We start from the raw sequence: 13014 nt of genomic DNA, 5'->3' as shown, positions 1-13014 counted from the left end.
AGCAACTTGTCACTGGAATCAAAGGGAAAAAGTGATCTCTTTTTGCATTGGTTGCATTTGTACGTCACAAATAAAAGACACTTTGTTCAGCTGCTGGGACGGCTTCCTGCTGCTGGCGTGCCATTGGTAGCGTGGGCTCAGACCATCCCAGCGTTGGGCCTAAACCCTGGGGGGCACGTAGCTGTGACGCCCCACGCCTCTTTCTGTGAAGGAAGCTTTGGGCTGAGAAAACCTCAGGGTGTCTGGGGCGAGGAGCCAGACGTGGGAACTGAGACCGAATGCATGTGTTTGTGCCACTTCCCAAAAGCCCTGGGTAGAGGTCAAAAGCCTTCTGAGGGGCACCTGCTCTGCTGCTGGAGAGAGTCCCAGGCCAGGCGTTGTGACATTGGACATTTGTGGGTAAAGGTAAATTCCAGAACACTTGTGTGGGAGTCGAACAGACGAGAGTGTTGGTGTTTCTTTCCTCCCTTTTACTTATTGGTTTCCTCAGGATATTCTGTGTCTCTTAAAAGGACTCCAGCCCCCTCTTCCCTCCACTCACGAAAGACGAAGGCTCAAAGGAAGGGTAACTCATGTCAGGCCTGACAGGGCAGGAAAGTTATGAGCTGGGGGAGGCTCTGGCCCCTCGAGTGTGACAGATTGAGCTGTGCACTTCTCTCCGAGGCCTGTGCCTGGCCCGGGGAGCCAGGAGCAGAGGGAGGAAGTGGGCCCGGAGCCAGCGCTCAGAGCGCTTCCTGTGGACACTGGAGGGGCCAGCCTCCTTGTGCTTCTGCTTGGTGGTCTCATCTGCCGGAAGGCGGAGAGGGTGGCCGGGATGGAGACCCAAGCCCTACTGGGTCTTCGAGCTCTGGTGGGGCAGTGATCCGGGGAGAGGAGCAGGGTTAACAGCTGTCTCTCTCGTGGGTGCCAGCATGTTGTGGCCTCAGCCCCGTGGGTGGGGACACAGCCAGGGCATGGTTTCTGCAGCTGCCTTACCTTGGAGGCATGAAGAAAGGCCTCCCAGTCCTTGGGAAAGGAGACAGCATTTCAAATGCTGGCGAATCAGAATCATTGAACAGACTTCTCGTGTGAGGGAATTCTGCCCCCTCCCCACCCCGGAGCTCTTTGTTCCTTGAAGGCTGTCTTAATCCCAGGCAGGAATTCCTTGGAATGACCATCTCCTTGCCGCAGTGGCGGGCTCCCTCTTTGGTCCTCTGAGGTAGCTGTTCCCACCCCTCCCTCCACCTGCAGCTCAGACTTTGCCACTCAAGCGGCACTGGCTGGAGCGCCACCCCTTTGGTGGGCGGGTGGAACCAGAGGCACAGTTGCCGCACGCGAGGGCCTCAGTTTCGGTCAGAGCCTGAGGTGGTCTGAAAGGGACTGTGTTTCCCCAGTGTGCGAAACCTGGCCACCAGACGTTTCTGCCGCCAGGCTTTGAAAGTGGTCAGTTCAAACACAGCAGGTTTATTCTCGTTTTTTCTGCTTTTCCCTCTCCAAGTACAGCAGAGGTCGTTTCTCTAGCGCCCGAGGTCAAGGGTCTGGGACTGTAGGGGAGGCGCTGCAGAGGCGGCTGGGAGACGGGACGGTCCCATGCAGGCGTCTCGTTACTTGGCTGCGGCGAGGAAGGAAACTGGCATTTGGTGATTCCCTACTCCTCCAGCGACCACTCACACTTGACCTTCATGGTGCTGGGCGCCAGGGCCGGATCTGCATCCGCCTGCAGTGCCCTGGCACATGGTCATGCCCCCGGACAGGACGTTGTTGACATCCAGGTCCTTGTGGATGTCGATGTCACCCTTCACGATTGCAGTCGTGGGTTGTCTTGTTGGTCCTGGTGGGCTCCCTGCCTGGTCTTGAGGTCCTGTCTTCCCTCTCAGGGCCTGGCCAGTAGGGGCGCTTTCTCCTGAGAGAGGCCTGCCTTTTCTCCCATGCAGGGGGCTGCCCAGAAAGATGGGGACTGGAGTTGAGAAGGTCAATATCAAGGAATGTCTGCCCTGCGGGAGCAGAGACTCACCCACGGTGGAGGGCTGGAAGAGGGTCTTAGGACAGGGGTAGGGCCAGTGGTGATGACCTGCCTTCTCCAAGGGAGGAGGAAGCAGCCACAGTCATCTCATGCTCAAAGTCCAGGGCCACAGACCCCAGCTTTCCCTCCATGTCCCCTCATGATCTCCTGCCAGAGCCCTGGCTCCAAAGCCAGCAGCCCAGCTTAGCCCCCTCTGACCCAGGCCCTCTGAATCCCATCCCTGCCCAGGGTGGGAGCGCAGCACCCGCGGGGGCCCCGCTGCCATGTGCGCATGCACATGCTCTCTGCATTGCCTGGGTCCTACCTGTGCAGAAGTGGACAAGGTGAACATGAAAGCCTGTCCTGGGGCTTTCGGGATCCCTGCTCTAAGAAGATGAACGTCTGCTACAGGCTGGCAGGGAAGGGCTGCCCTGTGCTCAGGGTAGGCCACCCCAAGGTTGGAGGGAGGAGGCCCTGAAGGAAAGGGACCAGGTGAGAAGGCTTGGAGCCGCCGGCAGAATGGGATTGGGGGGTGCAGCCATGATCCAAGGTGTGAGAGCCGACCTGGAGGTGTCTGCAGCTGCCCGCGGGTGCCACCTGCCCTCCTCCACACATCTGAGGGTGCTGCCACCCCCGGGGTCCAGCATGATGCGTGGGGGGTGCGTTACACAGGGGCTTCAGGTGGAGCTGGGGAGGGGGTGCCAGGAAGTGGCCTGTACTCCTGGGGCAACCCGTGTCCTGAATGCTGGATACAAGGAACAGGAGGGGCAGGGACGTGGAAGGAGGGGTGTGGGGATCAGGGATGGGGCTCTCAGGTGCAGGGCCTTAGGGCCCTCTGGGGGCCTGGCTGTGACATGGGGTGTGGAGAGCAATGAAAAGTTATGGGGGCTCGCCCAGGGCTGGAGATCACACGTCAGGAGTCCAGAGGTGGAGAGGGGACCCAGGGTTTGGAGTAGTGAGTCCAGCCTGGGGGCCCGGAAGTCAGAGGGCTCTGGACACAGGGTTCCAGCACAGTAGGGGTGAGACTGGGGGCCTGGTCCTCGCTGGTGTGGCCAGAGGCACACAGCCTCAGCACTGGCTTGGATGTCACCCATGTGGCAGGAAGGTTCAATGTCTTGAACGTGACCTGAGTGGTCCTCATCTTCTTGCTGTCCTCATCTTCGAGTTGAGTGGGGCCTTGATGAGCAGTGCCCAGTGCCCCTCCCAGGCCACACACAGCTTGTAGAAGCTGTGGTGCAGATCTCCGTGTTGTCCTAGTTGGTGATGATGCCATGCTCCGTGGGGTACTTGAGCAAAAGGATGCTGCACTTGCTCTGGGCCTCTTGCCCACTTACGAGTCCTGGTCCAAGCCCATCGTGACGCCCTGGGGAGCTGGGGAAGGAGACCTTGGGTGTGCTTGGGGGGGGTCACCCATCCCAGCAGCCCTCCCCTTCTGTGGGTCTCCAGTTTACCCATCTGTACTATGGAGTAGGGGCAGTGGCAGGCAGACTTGGAGACCTGGGTGCCGTGACTGCACAGGTGTGGGGGACCTTCACCAAGCCAGCACCATAGTCACACCCGAGCTGGCTCGTCACACTTGGCCGCTGGCTGTGGGCTGCAGGCAGAAAGGGGTCAACTACCACCTGGCTCCAGGCGGGCACCCCCCACCCCAGCCCACAGCCTCCTTGTGCCTTGACAGCTGCACCTTTCCAGCCAGCTGTGGGATGCCTAGGCCAGGACAGCTGAGTCCCCCCTGGGGAGGGCAGCACCCTGGCCCTGCCCCCTGCCCTCACCCTCCCATGTTGCTCCGCCCCCGACAGCTGTGTCCTGGCCTGCCCTGGATGTCTGGCTCCTGGTGACAGCTGTGCCCCAGGAAGAGCAGATGGGACCCTGCTCCGTTCGTGTTCCACCCCCGCCCTGGGGGCTCTTTGCTCCTTGTTGAGGACAACCCAGACCAGGGCCGACTCTTCCTAACCCTTTCTCCCCTTTTTTGCGTGAAAGCCCCCATTTTTAATTTCTCTGTGCGACCCCTAGCAGTTATAGAACTACTGTTGTGACTGGCAGTAACAGAGGTACTACTCTGATAGGAATAGCAAGGGGAGCAGTTTCACAGCTGCATGTGAAAGCAACATTTATGTCACACTTTATAACAAGTGTGAGTTACATTTAATTGATGTAGTGGAAGGAGCAGGGACTTTGGGGTTCAGACCTGGATTTGAATCTTGGAGGACTCATTCAACAGGTATGAACTGCGTACCTGCTGTTTGCTGAGCACTGGGTATACGTCGGCAAATAAAGCAGATGTGACCTTCCTCTACCTCGTGGAGTGTACAGTCTGGTGGGAGTGGAGGGAGAGGGTGGCCAGAAGACCTCTTTGAGAATCCTGTTCACGGGCTCTGTGACCCTGAAAGTTATCTAATCTCTCTGGGCCTGTTTCCTCATCAAAGAAGTAGGCAGGCATTCCTTGCTGAGTCATTGCAAAGATTAAAATAAATCCCCTCCCTCTTCTTGAACCCTCCTCTTTGGACACTGGGCTCTTCCTGAGGCTCTACAAGGGCATCCTGCTGTTACCCCCACCGTAGGGAGACAGTCCCCACCGGCCTATAGAGAGGCAGCAGTTGCCCTCAGAGGCCTGGGAGGGGTCTCTTCACACTATAGCCCTGGGGCTCTGTGCCCAGCACTCACTTGATGTGCCAGGAGGGGAGTTCAGGTCAGTGCGGAGACTGGAGACCCCTAGCTCAGGTTCAGACCAGCTCTGTGTCAGATGCTCTGTGAGGTAGCAAACTCCAGAAGGTGTGTGTGTTTGGGGTGGGGGGTCAGGTCTGACCCCCTCTCTAGGTCTCACAGCTCCATATTTGGAGAGATCAATGGTTGAGCCAGAGCCTTTAATGGACGAGGACCAAGCCAGGGCTGGGGTCACCCGGTGTTTCTCTAACCCATGTATGGCCAGTAGGTTCTGGGGGTCAGCCCTGGGATGGGGCACCTGGGATCTTCCCAGTCCATATATGACCATCAGGGACTGGGGACCTGGATTGTGACACGGGTCTCAGGAGTAAGGACCAGCTCCTCCACCCATCCCCAAGGCTTGGGATCTATTCCTACTGCTCCATTCAGGGAAGGGGGTGGGGTGGGGGGACAGCTTGGGCCCTTGGATCAGAGTCAGGACCCAGGCTGGGATCTCTAGGCCTCATCATGACGCAGGAGAGACTCCCAGCAATACGAGTGTAGTGGGCAGTCCTGGGGTAGGAGAATGAGGTCCCCATCCCTGCAGACAGCACAGCAGTTGCCAGGGTGTTAGAAGAAATCCCTGCCTCCCAGAGAGTCTGTCACCCACAGGGCAAACTTCCCTCCCTGCAACAGTGAGCCCCCTTCTCCATGCTTGCTTTTTTTTTTTTTAATAAATGTATTTATTGTATTTGTTTATTTTTGGCTGCGTTGGGTCTTTGTTGCTGCGCGCAGGCTCTCTGTAGTTGCGGTGAGCAGGGGCTACTCTTCATCGTGGTGCTCGGCCTTCTCATTGCAGTGGCTTCTCTTGTTGCAGAGCACAGGCTCTAGGCGTGCGGGCTTCAGTAGTTGTGGCTTGCGGGCTCTAGAGCACAGGCTCAGCAGTTGTGGTGCAAAGGCATGTGGGATCCTGCTGGACCAGGGCTCGAACCCGTGTCCCCTGCATTGTCAGGTGGATTCTTAACCACTGCACCACCAGGGAAGTCCCAATGCTTGCTTATTCTAATGCCGAAGGAAGTGCCCAAAGGACTGGCCTCATGATCCAGTGGTTAAGACCCCGCATTTCCACTGCAGGGGGCGCAGGTTCGATCCCTAGTTGGGGCAGTAAGATCCTGCATGCTGCAGGGCGTGGCCAAAAAAAAAAAAAGTGCCCAATGTGCAATATTGGAAAATGCAGCAGAAAAAGACCATTTTCCTGCCATCATCTAGAGAGCACTACTGTTCACAACTTGTGTGTGTCCTTCCAGACTTTTATCTCTGCGTATCTATTTCCCTAGGGATGTTTTCTTTGTTTTAGAAAAACAAGATCCTATCACACATTATGTTTTCCTTGCTTTTTTCTTATCTGTTTTAAAACTTTTTTAACTGAAGTGTAACAGGCATACAGAAAAGTGCACAAGTCGTGAATGTCCAGCCACTCATGATGGAATTATCACGGGTGGACGCATTCTTGTAACCAGCCCCCGGAAGCCCCTTCATGCCTCTCCCGATCCTATGCCCTCCTTCTTCCCCCAGGATCCCCACCACCCTCCCCGCCCACCACAATAGCTTAGTCCTGCCTGCAGTTGCACTCTATATAAACAGGACCACACAGTCTGTGCTCTTGGACATCTGACCTCTTCTGCTCAACATTATATTTGTGGGAACCATCAATGTTGCAGCTGTAGTTTGTTCATTTTCACTGCCGTATAGTGTTTCATTATATAAAATACCACCTGGGTTCACTGCTTTCTTGTTGATAGACTGTCCCTAGTTTTGGGGAGGGGTGGGCTGCTGGGGGACTGGGGAGAGAGCAGAGACGTTGGTATTAATCCAGCTGCCTTATTTAACCTCTGCAAGCCTCCTTCCTCCTCTCTGACAGGAGTTCTGAAAGAAGTCGCATCACAGGGACTACGAGGAAAGCCCTGGAACAGAGCACAGGGGTACCAGCTCAACATACATTCACTCTTTTTCCTCCAGACACAGGCGGAGGAGAGGAACATGAGATTCCTCAAGGGAGTAACCCAGGGAACCACAGAAAGGCCATCCCTTCCCAAAGCCTCTCCAGGGCTCTTGCCTGGCAGTACTCTAATCTGGGCGTTATTACTTTGTTCACAGGACAAAAGCCTGACAAAGCCCCCGTAGGGCCGCAGGGAGGTCCCTGTCCCTTCATTCTCCCAGGGGCAGGCAGCTGGGGTCTGGGTCTCCCAGCCCTGTGTGCCTAGGCTATGCCCCTTGGGATGTGGGGGGAGGTGCTTAGAAGCATCTGTCCTGGGCTGTTTGCATCTGTCCTGGGCTGTTTGCCAGGGCCCAGGGCAGGGTGAGGGCAGGGGGCCTGGTAGCTGGTGGTGAGGCTGGACCAAGACTGCTGGACATTAACAATACCCACAAATAGGGTGGGGGAGATGGGGAGGGGTGGAGAAGGGCCCTGGATGGCTCAGGGCCTGGGAGCCAACCTCTCCAGAAGAAGCTCAGACACAGACCGCCCTTTGGGGCACTCTGGGTCCATTCCCACCTCTCTGTGAGTACACCCCTTCTCCCATGGGGCCAAGGCTTTTCCTCCAAAGCCCCTGTTTTCCGGGTCCCTTGCCGCCTCACCTCATGCCCATCCCCTTTAGCAGCCTTTGATGCTATTGACCACAATATCAAAACTGGAACTGCTGGAACTTCCCCCTCTTGGCAGTAACTTTTGTGGTGGTTAAAAGCATGGGTTTTGGAGTGGATAGACCTGCCCTGGAATCCTGGCTAGGCAGCCTTGGAGCTGCGTGACCTTGAGCAGGTCACCCAGTTCTCCAGGCTTATTTCCTCATCTGTAAAACATTTGAAATAATAACAGCATCTCCCTTGTGACATTGTTGTGAAGGTGGAGTGAGATTATATAGGTAAGGCCTGGCTCAGTGGCTGGCCCCTCACCCCCTTTCCTGTTCTCCTCTACCTATTGTTCAGTCTCCTGCAATTCATAAACGTTCCCTGAGTGTCTGCGTGTGTGCCAGGCCCTTTGGAGACAGTGGTGAACCAGATACAGGCTCTGCCCTCACATGGCTCCCAGCCTAGAGACAGGGATCACTCCCGTGGGCAGGGGCTGCTGAGCACAGAGGCGGCACAGGCCTGGCGTGGCCAGGGAAGGCTTCCTGAGGCAGTACCACCCCTGTTACTTCCTATCATATCATCGCACTTTCAATAGCTTCTCATTAAGTGTTCGTCTCTTGTCTGTCTCTTGCCTCTGGAATGTCAGTTCTGTGGTAAGGGAGTCCTTGTTCACCTTGTTCACTGTGTGTCTAGAACAGTTCCTGGCAGATGGTAGGGGCTAGGAAACATTTGATGAATAAAGTAAGCTGTAACAGTTAGTGGAAGCCTGGGAGTAGGAGCTGGAGTGGTGAAAAAGGAAGGCTATGTAGGTAAGAGCTGAAAAAGTGTTCTGTAGAACGTAAGATACAAAGAAGCAAAAGGCTTGGGGGTGGGGGGAGGAACCAAAGAGCAAGGAGGAAGGTGTGGAATACTTAGAGATGAGGCTGGAGAATGACGTCCGGGAATTGGGACTTTGTCTGGTAAGCAATGAGGAGCTTTCAAATTAGGTGTATGACTTGGTTAGATTTATGTTTAAAGAGAAAGGAGGAAGGGAGGGAGGAAGGTCGGCTGCTACTGCATGGAGACTGGAATTGGAGAGGGTAATAGTAAAGGGGGAGAGTTCATTTAAGAGGTTAGTGTCAGGCAGGGAGAGGGGATTTCTGAGTAGAGATTTGAGAATGAATGGAGGGAGGAGTCAAGAGTGCCGCCTAGGTTTCTGGCTTATGTGATTGGGTGGACCACAGATGTCACTCACGAAGATAGGGTGCTTTGGAGGCGGGGCATAACCGAAAGGAACGCCCCCATGTGCCCCGCCCATCGGTGGTAGGATGGCGTCGATTGGCTGTTTCGAGGAAGGCGCCAAAAACGGACAAGGGCGGGCGAGAGGTGTATCCTTACGTCACTTCCTAGGGACATCCGGGCCCCTCTTTTCCCGGCCCCACAGCTGCGGAACTTCCGGCTGGGGCCGCCACCTTGACTTCGCGACCTTGGGTTCCGGCTACCAGCTACCTGCAGTCTTCTCAGTGTAGTCATGTCCGTGCTGACTCCACTGCTGCTGAGGGGCCTGATAGGCCCGGCCCGGCGGCTCCCCGTGCCGCGGGCCCAGATCCATTCCAAGCCGCCGCGGGAGCAGCTCGGGACCACGGTGAGGAGCGGGCCGGGAAGGGCATGGGAGATGCCGCCGGCCGCACCTGGTGTCCCGCGGCAGTTGGGGGCCCGCCGGGTCTGGCGCGCTGCACCTCGCGGCCCGCAGCGTAACGGGGAGAGGCAGTGCTGGTTTGGGTCTGGAGGGGGCGAACGAGGGGATGGTGCCCGGGCGACAGTCGCTGTTCAGTCAGCCCCAGGGTCTCGGGTCACACCGTGTCAGTGCAGCCCTGTCGCTTCCTCGCTGTGCGGTCTCGAGCAAGCTTCCTTAGCCCTCTCTGAACCTGTTTACCCGTCGGTTCATTGGGGGATGCCTGACGGCTGTCAGCGCTCTCATTGCTACCGCTTTTATTTATTTGGGGTGGGGAAGAGGACCCCAACAGGCTTTAGTAATTCCCAGAAACGTGGGAGAGTTTAACCCTTAGTGACTTTCACCTGTTTGGCGCATTTCTACATTTGCCTCAGTGGCAGAACTCGGCCGTGAGTGCGAGTCTTCATTGTCCAGGTTAGTGGGCTTCCGGTTAGGAGCAGAGCCCGGAGAGCGCTGCGGCGGAGGAAATAACAGTGACGGTAATTGCAGCTGAGTGCCAGCCGGGTGCCAGGCGCCGTGCTAAGACTGCTGTGCTGGGCTCATTCGGCCCTCCCAGTCACCCCAAGAAAGGGCCCTTTTCTCCATTTCGTGGCTGAGGGAGCGGAAATTTAGGAGCAGTGTATTGACTTGTCAGAGTCACACCTTCAGTGGCAAAGAAGGAATTTGAACTCCAGTCTGACTCCAGGTTGTGCTGTGATCTTAACTGCTATCGGGAATATGGAAGTGGCTTTAAAAAACGCTTACCTCTAGCCCCAAAGGTTTGGGAAGGGAGGGCTTTTTAAGACAAGGAAGGGGAGGTGCATTGTTTTAGAGTAATTGGTCTGTGCGAGGTCCCTGGGTCCCAACAGACCAGCTTTGCTCCTGTCCCTTCACTTTATCATCTGGTGGTGGATTTCCCCTAAGCCAGGCTGACCCCCACCCCATATCTGACCCTTTACCTTAAGGCCTAGAGTGGGCCTTGGATGCTCTGGCCCTCCTCTGGAGCCTGAATCTTGACTCCTGGAGGGGGCTGTCTGGGCAGACTGCTTGGACTACGAGAAGCCTGGGGGAATCCTGACTCTGAGGGTTCCTTTTTTCTTGTGCTCTGTGTAGGATATCGCCATTGGGCTCACCTCCTGCTTCCTGTGTTTCCTCCTGCCGTCGGGCTGGGTCCTGTCTCACCTGGAGAGCTACAAGAAGCGGGAGTGACAGGAGCTGTCCTCCCCCTCAGCCTGTGACCTGAGCACCCGGCCTGTCCTGATCATGTCTGCTGCCTTCCTGGCCGGCCTCCCCGGGATCCCGTCCTTCAGTGACAGGGCCCTCTTCTGCAGTCGTGACCTCTTCATTCCTCCATGTTGACATCCTGGGACCACATGTATCCGTTTAGAAGGCCCTGCTCGGTAGGGCCTCCCTTGTAACAATAAAGCCTGTTTAAACCCTGCTTCAGAGGGAATTCCCTGGCGGTCCAGTGGTTAGGACTCCGCTCTTTCATTGCTGAGGGCCCGGGGTCAATCCCTGGTCAGGGAACTAAGATCCTGCAAGCTGTGTGGCGTGACCAAAAAATAAATAAATACATAAACCCCGCTTCAGAAACTCATCATGCCTTTGGCCTGGGCTCCTGCCTCCATACTTGAGCTGAGGATGGTGTTGGGTGGGGTGTGGAGAAGAGGGCCTGGCTGGCTGCCTGGCCCTGCCGGCTCACTGCCCTGTGGTAGGTCCAGGGTGCTCAGCCGTTCTCCTCGATACCTGGAAGTGGTGCTTCCATTGCGTGCTTTCCTCTGTAAATGTTTTCTGGCTTCTGTGGAAAACAAATCCTGTTGTCGTCCGGCAGCCTTTCTCGCTCCCCCTCTAGTCCTCTTGGTCGTACCAAGCTCGGGGCTCTGTGTCTGTGTCTGCCCTCTCCCAGTGGGGCTGGCTCTGCAGCTGGAAGCCCGTTCTCTGTGGGGCCGGACTTCCCTGTCCTCTTTGGTCGGTGGGCTTCAGCCATTTCTCAGGTGCTTGTTGCCCTTCCTAGTTGCAGGTGGGCAACATTACAGTATCTTGCATTTTTATGTCAACCTGGGGCCCCTTTCCTTTTAGCACCGTATCTGTGCACTGACTGGCTTCCTTGTTCTCTTCCTGCCTCCTTCCCTGTGTCCTCCCCTACTCGGCTTGGAGAGCTTGCTGCTCTTCCATCCATCCCAAGGGCCCTTCCTCAGTGATTCTTCCTGGGGCGCCTCTTAGCTGGGACAGGCATGTGAAGCACTTCCCACTGCGCTGGAATTCTGACTGCCAGTGTCTGGAAGGAAGGCTCTGACCTGCTGGACCCACCCCTGGAGGTGGACAGGGCTTTAGTTCTCTGCATCCTCTTTGCTGGGGTGACATGAATGATTTCTGAGCAGACACAGGTTCAGCGTCCCCTGTGGAGCTGCTGGATGGTGGGCAAAGACGCCAGGTGAGAGCTGAGGGGCTCTAGGTTGTGGTTGCTTTAGACCCTGCGAGTCAGAACATGCGTCTCGCCAGCCCCTTTTGCAGGGCTCGCTTTATGTTGACAGGAGCTGAAGGGGGACCCTGCTCTCCCTCCCTTGTCTAGCCTTTCCTGGCCTTTTTGTGTGGTGTCCAGTGATGCCTGGTTGCTGTGGGCACAGATTAGGCTGTGAGCTGTCTTGAGTTTCTGTGGTAGCTCCACTGCCCTGCCAAGGGTTTGATTGGGTGTCCCCCATTTTTGCGCCCCTGGATCCCAAAGGGACACAGTGGTCCCCTTGGCCCAGGAGGGCTACCTTAGCCCGAAGCTGTGCGTCTTGAGCCGCCTCTGAGACTGATGGGAAGCCAGTGGTTACAGGCCAGATCTTCAGGACCCGGTCTGAGAAAGCCCTTAGGAAGCCTAATAGCACCTCCAGCCATTGTGCTCCCACACCTGCTGGGTGCTGCAGCGTGCTGAAGGGGGGCAGGGTCGTAGACTTGTGGGTGGGTGGGAGAGTTTTGGATGTGAGTGAGCCGTCATGCTTGGACCACATCTTCCCCTTGTTCTCAGTGGAGCCACTAAGCTTAAATCTGGTCACCTTTCTGTGTCCCTCTCTTATCCCTAACCAAGTGAGAGGCCGAGGGGCCATTCTTTGTAGCAAAAGCAAGGCTCCTTGTGCTCCCGAAGAGCATTTTCTGTGTCTGAGGGTGTCTTGTCAGATCCTGAGTCCGGATGGGTGGAGGTCTGTCCTGATGTGCACACCGGGCGGGGTGGAGGGGTGGGGGGGTGGTTACAGTCATGGCAGATGATATAATGCACAGAATAGTGGGCTGGGAGGAGGCCTGGCTTGGAGGCCTGGCTTGGCCATTTACTATATGACCTTGAGCAAGTCATTTAGCCTCTCCGGGTCTCAGTTTTCACGATTGTAAAACGAAGGTGGCGATGTGGCAGGAAGAATAATGTCTTCCCCAAGATGTCCGTGCTGCCCTAATCCCTGGAACCTTGTGAATATGTTACCTTCATGGCAAAGGGGACTTTGCAGATGTGATTAAAATTAGGCATGTTGAAATGGGAGGTTATCCCCTGGGCCCAGTGTAATCACATGGGTCCTTAAGGTGGACGGGGAAGGCAGATACTTCGCATCTCAGAGATGCCACCTTGAGGACTCTGCCTGCCTTGGGGCTTTGAAGATGGAGAAAGTTGGCCATGCTCCAAGGAATGCAGTGGCCTCTAGAAGCTGGGAACAGCTCTCAGTTTACAGCCAGCAAGGACATGAGGACCTCAGCCCCAGAGCTGCAAGAAACTGAATTCTGCTAATAGAATCTGCATGAGTGGGAAGCAGATTCTCCCTCAGAGCCCCTGAAAGGGAACATAGCCTACAGATACCTTGATTTTAGTCTGATGAAACCATTCCAGACCTCTGACCTCTAAGACTGTAAAATTATACATTTGTATTGTTCTAAACCACTAAGCTTGTGGTGATTTGTTGTGACAGCAATAAGGAGACAACTGTGTCACTCTCCGGGTGCTGTGAGGCGCTCAGAGGAGAGCTGGCACCAGTGGCTGGATCCTCAACAGACTTGAGCTGAATTGCAACGTGAGGCATTTGCAGCAGGAAGGTGCCCC

At 56.0% G+C, this 13014-nt stretch overlaps 1 protein-coding gene across 1 annotated transcript; it reads left to right on the top strand.

The window, feature by feature from the left end:
• The first annotated feature begins 8662 nt into the window (after nucleotides 1-8662).
• COX8A (cytochrome c oxidase subunit 8A) lies at nucleotides 8663-10386 on the top strand. The gene is made up of 2 exons (XM_030833803.2): nucleotides 8663-8876; nucleotides 10059-10386. Exons 1-2 carry the CDS (start codon nucleotides 8763-8765, stop codon nucleotides 10152-10154), a joined length of 210 nt encoding a protein of 69 aa, XP_030689663.1. The 5' UTR covers nucleotides 8663-8762; the 3' UTR covers nucleotides 10155-10386.
• Nucleotides 10387-13014: the final 2628 nt, after the last annotated feature.

The sequence above is a fragment of the Globicephala melas genome, chromosome 8, assembly GCF_963455315.2.
Source record: "Globicephala melas chromosome 8, mGloMel1.2, whole genome shotgun sequence".
Taxonomy (NCBI): Eukaryota; Metazoa; Chordata; class Mammalia; order Artiodactyla; family Delphinidae; genus Globicephala; species Globicephala melas.
This window is presented reverse-complemented; position numbering and strand designations above follow the sequence as displayed.